This window comes from Pomacea canaliculata, linkage group LG7, assembly GCF_003073045.1.
Source record: "Pomacea canaliculata isolate SZHN2017 linkage group LG7, ASM307304v1, whole genome shotgun sequence".
Taxonomy (NCBI): Eukaryota; Metazoa; Mollusca; class Gastropoda; order Architaenioglossa; family Ampullariidae; genus Pomacea; species Pomacea canaliculata.
Window position 1 is genome coordinate 28,948,410 of NC_037596.1, and position 14,060 is coordinate 28,962,469.

A 14,060-nucleotide genomic window follows, 5' to 3' on the forward strand; every position below is an offset into this window, starting at 1 on the left:
TCTGTGCTTCATGACTCCTGGGGTCTTGGAGTGCACAGGACTCAAGGAAAATATAAAAAAAAATTCCAGCAAAGTATTTTTTGAACTCGTGAGTTACCTGACCAGAGTGAGCATCGCTTAAAGTGTTCAAGAAGAAAATTATTAACACGTGCTTGAGATTTTTATAATATTTTTAGATGGTCAGCTTAATATAATATGTGGCAAGGCATCTTGCCCTTCACAGGCACACACACACACACTCAAACTTAAACACACAGGCAATCATACACCCGCAAGATAAGTTTTAACCACAAACTTTACATATACTAATTCTTACACTCACACATTCTTTTACGCACACACACACACACAAGACAAACTATTACATGCACAGGATCACTTCCACACTCACACGTGAAAGTTAACAACCATAATCTTGCATGTACGTCTCTATGTGTGTGTATGTCATTCTTTTCTTGAAAGTACCCGAATTAAGACTAGTGAAAGGCTTTTTGGTTTTGACTTTTTCTTTGTAAGTGTAAGTAATTTTTCTATCATGTGAGAGTGTGCGTGAGTGTTTAAATTATCACAAATATAAAGAAGATTGTTTCTGCTGTGTATGTGTGTGTGCCCATGGCTGGAGGGTTGGAAAAAAGAGAATTTTTAGTCACGTCCTTACAATGCACAACAAGAACATTTATGATGTTGTAAAACATTTCAAATTTACTTTTAATCCATTTGCCTATCGTTTCCATCATGAACCAGCTGAAGGCCTTCACTTGGTGATACCTCTCCAGATCTTTCAACACCACAAAGCAGTCGTGTGTAATTAAGAATGTTATTATTAATTATTGTCGGTCTCTAATATCTTTGAGATAGATTTTACATTTTATATGTAGACTCTTGCATGTATGTCTTCCTTTATGGATTGAGTAAGGACTTGGTTTGTTTGGCAACACCATTCCAAATCTGAAAACATTAAAGTATAATCACGTGACCATGCAGGATTCTTATTAATTCCGATGTAACTGCTTTCCCCCCATTAAAGCTAATTATCTTTCTTTTAACTTTACTTAACCACTTATTGTTATACTTGAGTTCATCCACACACATAATTACTCACCAGCTACTCCATCTAACTATTGCGAACAGAAAAGAGAAACTAGTACATGCACGAAATCACTAACTATTCAAGCATGGTCTTACTTTTAGTCCATTTCTTTCGTTTTCTTCGCGTGAAATTTCCCCGTCACCTGGAAATTTAAATATACAGACATCTTAAAAACAGTTGAACACTTAGATATTACTGTAGGTGAAAAAAAAAACTATCAACGGATTTCCGGTTAAAGTGCTAAAGTAATTATTCCGGTTCATAACACTCACCGTTAGAGTCCATCATCTTCATAACGGAAAAAGGAACTGATTGATCGAGGACGCCGTCCTCATTGCCGTCCAGCTTGTCGTAGTAGATAAAGATCCCCATGTTAGGCACCAGTGGCATCGAACTAGCAAAACTACTTATGTGCTCTGAAAGACTGACATAACCATCGCCTGCAAAAGGGATTTGTAAAATCGACATTTCTTTATTAAGAAATAAACGACTGAGGAAAAAAATAAACCTAAAAACTGATATATCCATTGCCTGCAAAAGGGATTTGTAAATTGACGATATTTTTAATTTTGAAGGAAAGACTGAGAAAAAAAATTAACTTAAAAAGCTGAGACCAATTTACTCAACTTGAAATACATTCATCCGCAAAGTTTCTCACAAATCAATGTATGTATGTACAGTTATTTTATGTCTTTCTTAAGAAGCAGTTTATGATAGTAGAATAAATTTACTGTATTAAAATACACAGTAAAGTGTCATTTCTATTGTTAACAGATTTTCTTACTTAACCTTCTTGTGAGCATTAATGTATGTTTGCCATAATTAACATACCGTGTCTTTGTTTGAAGGTTTTTTATAAATAGAGGAAAATAAACTATATATTCTGTGCGTGTTTACGCACGCGCTACACATGAGATAGGTGTTAACTTCATTTTTGTTCTGTGAAATTCTGTAGATTTATGTAATACGTGGTTTTTGTTTTTTGTAAAGGAATTACAATCAATAGTTGTGTGTGGATAACTTTTAGGAAAAAAACTCTCTAGTGACTGTGTTGCACAATCCGCAAGTATCAAACCGCCTTGGTGTGTTTTACTTACTATTTATTTTAATTTTTGATGTACTTTAGTTGCTTTAACACATACTTTATTAAGACCATAGAGGAGGGAATTACTTGAAGTGACAAGGGCTCATACGAAATAAAGTCTGTCCCAAAAAGATATCAAATACCTTGGTCATCGAAAATATCAATATTCATCCTTTCACTCTACCATCATTGATGTGCTAAATGTCTAGACTACATATTACTCAACGTATACAGTGTATATTGCTCGCGCGTACATGTGTAACTATCATGCCTTAAAAACCTATCTATAGTCTAATTATATACAGTTCAAATGACTGAAAATCGATTACAAGCGAATCTAACCCTCCTTAAGACTGTCTATGATGATGATGAATAGGAGGAGGAGGAGGAGGAGGTGGAAGAGGAGGAGGACAAGGTTGAGGATGATGATGAGGAGGAAGAGAAGGAGAAGGAAGAGGATTTTAAAAGCTACAATACCAAAAGCATCAACATATTACCGTTGATGTCCTTTTTGTTGAAATCAGCCTGTAATTCGTCCTGCTGTAGAGCGCCATCACCGTCAAGGTCGATAATGCTGAAGTAATCGTCGCTGTTGGAGTTCTCCCTGAAAGTATTTACCATTCCTTGTCCTTTCTTCATTCATAAAGTCGACGTTTTATCTTTAAATATAAGTTTCTCCTTTTTTCAATATTTGTTTACTTCTTAGTTAAAGGTTGTCTACAGGTACTGTCATGCTGCTAATTCTAGTTGTGGTACCAGTTTGTAGTGTTCATCCCTTGTTAACAAAATATAAATGACAGAAAACAATATATTGTAAAATCATTTAATTTAAAGTTGTAGCGTAAAACTAATTCTATTTTGTTTCACTATTATTATTTATTCCATTGTTAATTTAATTAAATTAATGCTTACCCATAAACAGCAGCAAGAAGAAGACAAAAGATAAAAGTCTTCATAATGCAACAAGCCTTTTTTTCCCCTGTAATAAAAAATACAATAATGTATTTTAAAGGTTTTTTTATGTTTCCACTTTTAATATTCAATTATTAAAAATAGAATTTAGCAGATATATACGCAAGCACATGCATGCAAATGTACGCACATGTGCGTATGAACTTGAATATACACATACACATATGCACATATACATATACACATTAAAATATATAATCACTTAAAATCCATTATTTTCTATGATACGATTTCGTGACTTAAATGTAGTTAATCGAATATCATCCTATGGCAAAACTTTGTAACCTCACAGAAATTTTTTGCAACAGTAATTATCAGAACAAATAAATATTATTTTTGCTTACAGCTGGATTCAGATGAGGAACGTGACAACCCTCGGTGCTCAAATCGTGGTGTGGCGAATGAAGACGAGAGAAGAAAATACAGTGGTACCTCGACATACGAGTGCCCTAAGATACGAGTGTATTGAGATACGAGCCGCCAAGCAAGCGATATTTTGTTTCGAGATGAGAGCAAGATTTGAGATACGAGGATACGAGCGTAAACTCCATTCCTGATGGGACGAGAATGTCTAATCTTATTAACTAGCAGTGCACGAACAAAGAAGTAGATGATTTTTTTTATCTAATAATCACACTACAGCGAAATATACTTATGCATATGTGAGTGCTTATGTGTTAGCTTGTTTCTTAGTGCGTGTGTGTATTAGTGCATTCTTTGTTCATGTGTAGGTGAGTGCGAACGATAGTATCATTTAATTAAATATCGTCTCCACGTTTTTGTTTGGGCAGTGGTTCTCAAAGTGTGGTCCGCGGACCACTAGTGGTCCCTGGGCATAAGTCAGGTGGTCCGCGGCTGACAGTCAATATGTCACCAAAGTGATGTTTAAAGTGATGCATTTCTCGCATTAACATTTTAATTACAAAGAACGAAGTACGTAGTTTATTGGCAACTTATTACTATACTACTGTCACAAAAGGACATTTAGATTTGAATTAAAATGAAACAAATGCGGCAATTTAAATTTGAAATTCATAGTACAGAGTTATTTTTAGGCCTTGGTGGTCCGCCATAGTTTTTATTTAAGTAAAGTGGTCCGCGGTCCGAAAAACTTTTAGAACCACTGCCCTACAGTATTCTCAATTGAGATCAGAACACGGGATGCTACTCTCCGATTTCATTCTCATTTCGTTTAAACCTCTGTCGTGGTTTTAACTTCTTTTTGTCACTGTCACTGTTCTTCTTGCAGTCTGTTATGACTTTAATTCCAAAATTAAACTCTAAAAATAAAAATATTTGTTGGGTACCAAGCTCAACTGTATGTATGTTATACACGAATTCCTCAAGTTGTCTGCAGGGGTTAGTTTATGTTCAAATATTTTTAATTTTAGAAAATAGCAGTATGAACATTGTGAGCTAACGTATATATTAATTTTTTTTACATCTTACAATGTACTTACTGTTTGAAATAGAAGCAAGTCAGTTGTACCAAGGGAACTTGGGTTGTGGTGTGTGTGGTCAGTAGATGGCAGGGCCAAATATATACTGTGATTCGTGAAAAAGAGATTTATAACTTAAGACTAAGCTTGTCATAAGGAAAACATCTACTGCTTTTAAACTGTAAGTAAATGTGACTAGCGAGGAGGCGTTTTACGATAAAATCAAGGAAATCTCATGATGGATGTGAAGAAGTGGTGAGGATTATTAATTACCCAGCAATAAAACCACGTATTTACTTTTAAATTTCAGTGAATTAACGATTTTTTTTCTGAATGTCTCTATGTCCCTTTGTGTATGTGTAGGCGTCAGGCAGGGGAGGCAATAAGCCGCGTCGTGGCAAGTGTCGAGTTGCCGGACTTGATCCTTACAAGTACACACATGGCGCTTAGCATTTATGTTTTCTTTGGTGCAGGTGTATATGCTGAGGTTGTAGAGGCCAATATCATGTGCGTCTAACAACAGTTTAATAACTACGACGACGACGACGACGACGACGCTGCTGCTGCTGCTGATGATGATGGCGAAGTCCACTCCAGTTCTTACGTAGCATAGTAAGAAACGATAAAAGTTATACGTTTTAAGTACTCACTGAAAAACGAAAAGTAGAAATCAAAAAGTGAAAGAAACAACAACAACAACAACAACAACAACAACAACAACAAACAACAACAACAACACACGCTGTCTTACTCTCCCTATCTGTCACTCTATCACAAACACAGAGAGATACACCTCTTTATAAGTAAAGAACGCAGTAAATGCTGACGGTTGTTCAAAAATAATCTTTTTTTTCACAGAAGTTCAACAATAGTCTTTCTTACTTTTTTTCTTTAGAGCTGGAATTAACATTTCACTCTAAGAAATTATATTAATGATGTTTACGAAACTTCTAGTTTTCTGTGTTTAAATGTACTTCCCGTTTAAGGGGTAGCTCAATTTTATATCTTGTGTCTTGTATGTCTATCCTATTATGCTGTATACCCAGCAGATAAAAGTTGTATTTGATGAAATGTTTTCTAAATGTCCGTTTGTCACTCTTTAGACTTTAGTCGTCTACTCTCTTAGTCAGAAATCGTCCTTCTAACAAACCACTAGGTATCAAAACATTTACTAGAAACCAAAACAAATTATTTTACACATGATTCTACAAGAAGGTCGACTAAAGATATATAAAATGACTTTTTTCTCAAAAACCTGCTCCCAACATTTACGGTGGTCAATGAGATTTGTCTAACTTAAGCTTATGCTGCTCTAAAGGAGTTGAGCCTCTTTAGCGATTATTGCAAAAGCCTCAGTGAGACAAGAGAATAAAACCTAAAGCATACAGAATATAAAAAAGGATTATATGATAGGAAACAATACTCTGAAGGAGTTGAGCCTCTTTAGCCATTATTGCACGAAACAAAAGCTTCAATGAGACAAAAGAATAAAACCTTAAGCTTGTAGAATATAGAAAAACGAGACAATGTGATAGGGATCAAAACAGAAAATTTAGAAAAAAAAGACATCATGTGATAAATAACAAAGCAGAAAATTATTGCAAAATTTTTGTTCTCGGAGATGCTGAGCTTCGTTATGTTTGCCGAGGATAAAGGGAGGTAAGGACAACCTAACTAGCAGCCAGCTTTGAGTTTTACTTCCCTTTTTGATTTTAATTAGATAAATAATTAAATAAATAATTTAAATGATATAAACAGAATTTGTTAAGAACTTATTTTTGGATTGTTAACTTGGTTTTTTTTTAATTAGTCTTGGTTTGATTACTTCCCTTAGACTATAACAACAGCGGCATGTCCATCAGATGATCTCAAGAAATATTTCTTGGTATACATGTTTAGTCAGGTAACTGCAGCTAATGTATCATACAAATTAATTTGGTATTAGTTAAGTTTTTTTATCTTACAATATATTTACCGTTTGAGGAAGAAGTAATTCGATGGAACCAAAAGAACTCGGGTTGTGATGTGTGTACGGTCAGTAGATCGCGGGACCGAATATATACTTTGATTCCTGAGGATCAAACCAATAAATCAAGACGAAGCTTTTATATATAAAATATCTGCTGCCTTGTAATCTGTAAGTAGGTGTGACAGGTGACAGTGTGCTGTAATAAACACAAGATTATCCGATGATGTATGAGAACACGTGGTGAATGTTTCTCTGGGAAATAATCTGCACGTGCTGGCAAACGATCTTCCATCAATGTATCTTATTATTTATTTGCACACTTCAGTGAATTCACGAATCTGTTACTTGAATTGATCTGCAGCAGGTCTATTCACAGTGTGTGTCTGTTGTTGTTTGTGTGTGTAGGCTTCAGGCAGGGGAGACAACAAGCCGCGTGGTCTCAAGTGTCGATTTGCCGAACTTGATCTTTAGACGCACACACATGTCGCTTAGCATTGCATGCTGTAATTTTCCCTTCTTTACTGAAATCCCTTATCCTTAAGACCACTACCTTAGTTTTTCTTCAGTTTATTTCTAATTTAAGGTTCTGGCGAGTCGGTTTATTTAGTTTTGGAGTGAAGCCGATATGCTTAATAGGAACATCAGATCGTCTGCAAACATGAGAATGAACAGTTCAACTAGACCAGTGGTTCTCAAAGTGTGGTCCGCGGGCATCAGTCAGGTGGTCCGCGGCTGACAGTCGTCATATGTCACCAAAGTGATGTTCAAAGTGATGCATTCATCGCATTAACATTTTAATTACAAAGAACGAAGTACGTAGTTTATTGTCAACTTATTACTGTACTACTGTCACAAAAAGACATTTAATTTTGAATTAAAATGAAACAAATGCGGCAATATAAATTTAAAATTCATAGTACAGAGTAATTTTTAGGCCTTAACACACACACAACACAAACTAGTACATGCACAATATCACTTCCACACTAACACGTGAAAGTTAACAACAATAATCTTGCATGTACGTCTCTATGTGTGTGTATGTCATTCTTTTCATAAAGGGCACACATTAAGACTAAAGAAAGGCTTTTTGATTTTGACTAAGAAATAGCTCAATTTTTCTTGTGTAAGTGTAAGTCGTTTTTCTATCATGTGAGAGTGTGCGTGAGTGTTTAAATTATCACAAATATAAAGAAGTTTGCTTCTGTTGTGTATGTGTGTGTGCCCATGGCTGGAGGGTTGGGCAAAAAGAGAATTATTAATCACGTCCTCACAATGCACAACAAGACCCTTTATGATGTTTTAAAACATTTCAAATTTACTTTTAAGCCATTTGCCTATCGTTTCCATCATGAACCAGCTGAAGGCTTTCACTTGGTGATACCTCTCCAGATCTTTCAACACCACAAAGCTGTCGTGTGTAATGTTATTCGTAATGATTGTCGGTCGCTAATATCTTCGAGAAAGATTATACATTTTATATGTAGACTCTTGCATGTATGTCTTCCTTTATGGATTGAGTAAGGACTTGGTTTCTATGGCAACACTATTCCACATCTGAAAACATTAAAATATAGTCACGTGACCAAACATGATTCTTATTACGTCCGATGTAACTGCTTCCCCCCATTTAAGCTAATTATCTTTCTATTAACTTTACTTAAGCATTTATTTTATACTTAAGCTCGAAAATGAACAAATTAACCACGGACCTGACGGTAAGTACCAACGAAGAAACTTTCCATCATTGCATAGAAACAGAATGAAAGAGGGAAATGTGCATTAAACATCGGGAGATGCTTTAAGGGAAAACCATGTAGTTTGTTGTGTTTGAAATGGAAATACATTGTTTTTGACACAAGTCACTATCTCGACTTCTTTATCACACTCATGCAAGCACGCTTTTATTGGTCATAAACTCACATAATTAGTTACTCACCGTCTACTTCATCTGATTATTGCGAACACAAAAGTGAAACTAGTATATTCACGAGATCACTAACTATTCAAGCATGGTCTTACTTTTTGAATATTTCTTTCGAACTCTTCGCGTGAAATTTCCCCGTCACCTGGAAATTTAAATATACAGACATCTTAAAAACAGTTGAACACTTTGATATTACTGTAGGTGAGAAAAAAAACTAACAACGGATTTTCAGTTAAAGTGCTAAAGTAGTTATTCTAGTTCATAGTCTTATCTAGATGCTGCTCTAGTGAGCCTTACGGTGCAAAGATTTAGGTTGAGAATGATAACACTCACCGTCAGAGTCCATGATCTTTATAACGGAAAGAGAAACTGATTGATCGATGACGCCGTCCTCATTGCCGTCCAGCTTGACGTAGTAGATAAAGGACCCCATGTTAAATAACAGTGGCCACGAACTAGCATAACTACTTATGAACTCCGAAAGACTGATATATCCATCGCCTGCAAAAAGGATTTGTAAATTGACGATATTTTTAATTTTGAAAGAAAGACTGAGGAAAATAATTAACCTTAAAAAGCTGAGATCAATTTACTCAACTTGAAAAACATTCATCCCCAAAGTTTCTAACAAATCAATGTATGTATGTACATTAATTTTATGTCTTTCTTAAGAAGCATTTTATGATACTAAAATCAATTTACTATATTGAAATACAAAGTAAAGTGTTATTTTTATTGTCAACAGATTTTGTTACTAAACCTTCATGTGATCATTAATGTATGTTTACCATGATTAACATACTGTGTCTTTGTTTGATGTTTTTTTTAAAAATAGAGAAAATAAACTATATATTCTATGCGTGTTTTCACGCGCGCCACACAGGAGATAGATGCTAACTTCATTTTTTTCTGTAGATTTATGTGAAATTTTGTAGATTTATGTAATATAGGTTTTTGTTTTATTTGTAAGGAGCTACAATTAATAGTTGTGAGTGGACAACGTTTAGGAAAAAAACTCTCTAGTGACTGTGATGCACAATGTGAATTAATCATGCCTTAAGAACCTATTTATAGTCTAATAATATACAGCTCAAATGACTTATAAAAATGATTACAAGCGAATGTAAAGCTCCACAAGACTGTCGATGATGATGAGGATGAGGAGGAGGAGGAGGAGGAGAAGGAGGAGAATGAAAAGGAGGAGGATTTTAAAAGAAACAACAACAAAATCATCAACATATTACCGTTGATGTCTTTTTTGTAGAAATCAGCCTGTAATTCGTACTGCTCAAGAGCGCCATCCCCATCAAGGTCCATAATGCTGAAGACATCTTCGCTTTTGGAGTTCTCCTGAAAGTATTTACCATTCCTTGTCCTTTCTTCATTCATAAAGTTGCCGTTTTATCTTTAAATATAAGTTTCTCCTTTTTTCAATACTTTTTTACTTCTTAGTTAAAGGTTGTCTACATGTACTGTCATAGTGCTAACTCTAGTTCTGGTACCAGTTTGTAGTGTTCATCCCTTTTTAACAAAATATAAAATACTGAAAACATTATATTGTAAACTCATTTAATTTAAGTTTGTAGTGCAAAACTAATTCTATTTTGTTTCCCTTAAATTGGCAATACCTACATATAATTTGATCCATATGACAACATCTGATGTGACAATTTACTCAATCTTGTCAGCCACCTTCTATGTACCGTTATATAAAGACTGTACATAAATACGTTTTGTTTTTATTACTTCTTCCGTTGTTAATTTAATTAAATTAATCCTTACCCACAAACAGCAGCAAGAAGAAGACAAAAGATAAAAGTCTTCATAATGCAACAAGCTTTTTTGCCCCTGTAATAAAAAAATACAATAATGTATTTTAAAGTACAATGTATTTTTGTTGTGTTTCTCCTTTTAAAGTTCGATTAGTGAAAATTAGCTTTTAGCAGATGTATACGCAAGCACATGCTTGCACATGTACGCTCAGGTGAGTATGAACTTGAATATACACCAGGGGTCTCAAACTCAATTTACCCGGGGCCACTGGAGGCAGAGTCTGGATGAGGCCGGGCCGCATCAGGTTTTCCACAAGAAAAGCTCTTACAAAAACATTCCAATGTTATCAAATGTCTTATTTTTTCATCTTAATTTGTGTTAAAAATAAAAATAAAATTAACAAATTCAAAGAAAAAAAATAAATCAATTAGTAATAAATGAATAAATTGAAAATTAAAAATATATAATATATACAGCAATATAGAAGACTGAAGAAAATATAGTTGCTGACCAGAGAAATGTAATTATTATTATTCAGATTCAAATGTCTGTATTAGCATTTCTTTAACATTTAACTTTCTGAACATGAATGGAACATTGAACATAAACTGTTTTGAACATGGCTTCTTCTGCCTACTTCTTGCTGCTAGAGGTCTGGCAGCGCTTACTCTCACATAGCGAGCCACATTTGGCTTAAGGAGGAAGCAGTTGAGACCCTCAGTACGGCTTGAAGATGTTCATCAGTAAGTCTGGATCTGTACTTGGACTTATTGAAGTTCAAGTAGAGAAGAGCTTTTCGCACAAGTATGTGCTCCCAAAAAAGACACATGGTCCCGCTTGAAACATTCGAGAAAGCTCAGGGAAGCTAGGGGGCAATTCTCTCAAAAATTGCCCGAGCTTGTCCGCTTTTCCACTCACCTCCCTGAACTTGGCTTTGAGTTCAGAGTTGCACTGCAGGTCAATGAGCCCATTTGAAGCACAGGAGGAGCATCTTGTACATAAAAGGAGTAGGGTCCTCAAAAATTTGAACTGTGGTGTTCTGTGCGTCTTTGAAATCCGCAAATCTGTGATCGAATTCCTCCTGTAGCTTCAAAATGAATCCACATACTCTTCACCGCTGAACGGTGTGCCTGCATCCATGAGTGCCTTGCATGCTGAGAAATGGCAAAGGTCTGTCTGAGAAAGTTGGGCTTTAATAACATAAGTTTTGTAGAGAATGCTCTCACGTTGTCATAGGCAACACTGACAAGTTGCCCCTGACCTTGTAGCTTCTTGTTCAGTACGTTAAGCTCATGTGTCATATCAACCAAAAAAGCTAAGTCCATGAGCCATTTTGGATCACTTAGCACAGGAACAGCAACCCCATCTTTCTCCATGAAGGCTTTCACTTCGGCTCTCAACTCAATCTCTTCAATATGTTTCCCCTGCTGACCCAACGTACCTCGGTGAAGCAGAGCACATCCCCATATTCTGACTCCATTTCCTCTAAAAAAGCACGAAACCTTCTGTGCTTTAAGCCCCTGGATCTGATTTGGTTTGATACATTTCACAACGAAAGACATCACATTGTCAAACTTCAGGCATTTGCTGCAAAGGGCCTGCTGATGAATAATGCAGTGCAGAGCAATGGCCTCCTCCACACCTTCCTCTTCCAGTTTGTTTGTTTTTTTTTTGTTTTGTTTCTTTTTTGAACAAGTGCCACCAGTCCTCCCTGTCATTGATGGCGCTCCATCAGTTGTTATTCCAACAAACCTCCTCCAAGGCAAACCGGCATTCTCAATGGCATCACACAGCTGGTGAAATATCTCCTGAGCTGTGGTCTGGCCATGCATTGGAATCACTGAGAGCAACTCCTCTATGACTTCAAAAGTGTCATCAACACCGCGGACAAAGACTGCGAGTTGGGCAGTGTCGGTGATGTCTGTGGTCTCATCAAGAGCGACTGAGTATACAATATGAAATAATATATATGAAACATTTTGCTTTCTCACACAGTTGATCATAAATGTCACCTGGACAGGTCAGAAAATGCGCTCTGCTACGGTGTTGGCAGAAAGGCTGATGTTGCTAAACTGACCTTTCTTTTCTGGACAGACAATTTTTGCAGCCTGTAATATGCACATTTTTTAAAAATTCACCTTCTTTGAATGGCTTTCCTGCTTTAGCAATCATCTCACTAACCACGTAGCTAGCTTCGACTGCTGCGTCATTCTCTTTGGTTGCTTTCTTAAAGAAATTTTGTTGCCTCAGTAGATGTGTTTTAAGATTAGCAACCCGGCTGACTCTCTCATCTCCCTGGTATTTTGCATACTCCTCAGTATGTCTAGTTGTGTAATGATGTTTCAAATTGTATTCTTTGTGCACTGCAACTTTCTCTGTGCAAATAAGACACGTTGGGCTGCCTCTGTGGGAGCGAGAGAGGAGAAGATATAACAGTATCAAACTCGGGCCGCACTAACATGAAACTTTGATATTGAGGTGGGGGCCGCAAACTTTTGTCCGGCGGGCCGCAGTTGGCCCGCGGGCCGCGAGTTTGAGACCCCTGATATACACATACACATATGCACATATACACATAGATACATATGCACATTAAAATGTATTATCATGTAAAATCAATTGTTTTCTGTGATAAGATTGCGTGGCTTAAATGTAGTTAAACGAATATCGTCCTATGGCAAAGCTTTGCAACCTAACAGAAATTTTTTCAACAGTAATTATCAGAACAAATAAAGATTATTTTTGCTTACAGCTGGATTCAGATGAGGAACGTGACAACCCTCGGTGCTGAAATCGTGGTGTGGCGAATGAAGACGAGAGAACAAAATATATACTTTGCTTCGTGGTAAAGAGATCAATTGAGATTAGGATCGATGACTAAATCTTATCAAGCCAATAGACCATATTAACAGAAGAAAATATTCTCTTTGAACTTTCCAAAGTTCCAAACGAAAACTAAATGTTGATGGTCAGGTTTCCCTTCTTACACAACATGACCGAGTCAGTGAGGATGTGAACTCATAAACCCCTCAAAAGCTTGAGGATTAAGGTGTAGTGACCTTACATATTGTCTTAGCTTACTGCTGCCCACATGTTTGTGAAATAAATGTTGTCATGCTCTGTGGAGTTGATATTTATGGTCGCCAGTCACATGTACTGAGCTTAAACTCCATTCCTGATGGGACTAGTGTGTTTAATCTTATTAACTAGCAGTGCACGAACAAAGCAGTAGATGGTGTTTTTATCTTCTAATCACATTAAGACAAAATACACGTGTGCATATGTGTGTGCTTATGTGTTAGCTTGTTTGTTAGTGCGTGTGTGTGTTAGTGCATTCTTTGTGCATGTGTTTGTGAGTGCGAACGCTAGTATCATTTAATTAAATATCGTCTCCACGTTTTTGCTAAGGGATTAACTTGCGTGTGTGTGTAGGTCCCCTGTCTACAGTATTTTGTACACTGACACTTATTTGTGTATAGATGTCAGGGCTATTTGTCTCACAACCACTCACACACCAAGAGTAGGGATACGACGTACCTAGCGAACCTATGATAAACGTAGACCACAACAAAGACGAAATGAGCGGTACCAATAAGCAGTTTAATAAAAATGCAGGAAAAAACAAGAAATAAAAAGGAAATTAAAGAAATTTTTTTACGCATACACATGGATTGCTCGCGCTGATCTATATTTGTTCATGTGAGAGTTTGGAATGTTTGATTTTTTATTCCTATCAGTATTATTTTTGTGGCTAATAAATTAGTTTTGTTTTGTTTCGTGAATATTGTCTTTGTGATTTCTTTATG

General features: G+C 36.1%; 1 protein-coding gene across 3 annotated transcripts in view; it reads right to left on the minus strand.

Annotated features, from left to right (window-relative positions):
- Positions 1-689: 689 nt before the first annotated feature.
- The window catches only part of LOC112569365, a 39,458-nt gene continuing 26,087 nt past the window's right edge, over positions 690-14,060 (minus strand). The window contains exons 1-7 of one of the 3 annotated variants that reach the window (XM_025247162.1): positions 4,607-4,851; positions 3,491-3,595; positions 3,087-3,153; positions 2,672-2,778; positions 1,363-1,530; positions 1,186-1,232; positions 690-948 (exon numbers count right to left, since the gene is read on the minus strand). In XM_025247162.1, coding sequence (XP_025102947.1) covers positions 901-948; positions 1,186-1,232; positions 1,363-1,530; positions 2,672-2,778; positions 3,087-3,130 — 414 coding nt within the window. In that variant the 5' untranslated portion in view covers positions 3,131-3,153; positions 3,491-3,595; positions 4,607-4,851 and the 3' untranslated portion in view covers positions 690-900. Of the gene's footprint in view, positions 949-1,185; positions 1,233-1,362; positions 1,531-2,671; positions 2,779-3,086; positions 3,154-3,490; positions 3,596-4,606; positions 4,852-7,979; positions 8,112-8,576; positions 8,624-8,814; positions 8,983-9,725; positions 9,833-10,263; positions 10,330-13,004; positions 13,106-14,060 lie in introns of those variants that run through there. The other 2 variants (XR_003100378.1, XM_025247161.1) reach the window with 2 other exon arrangements.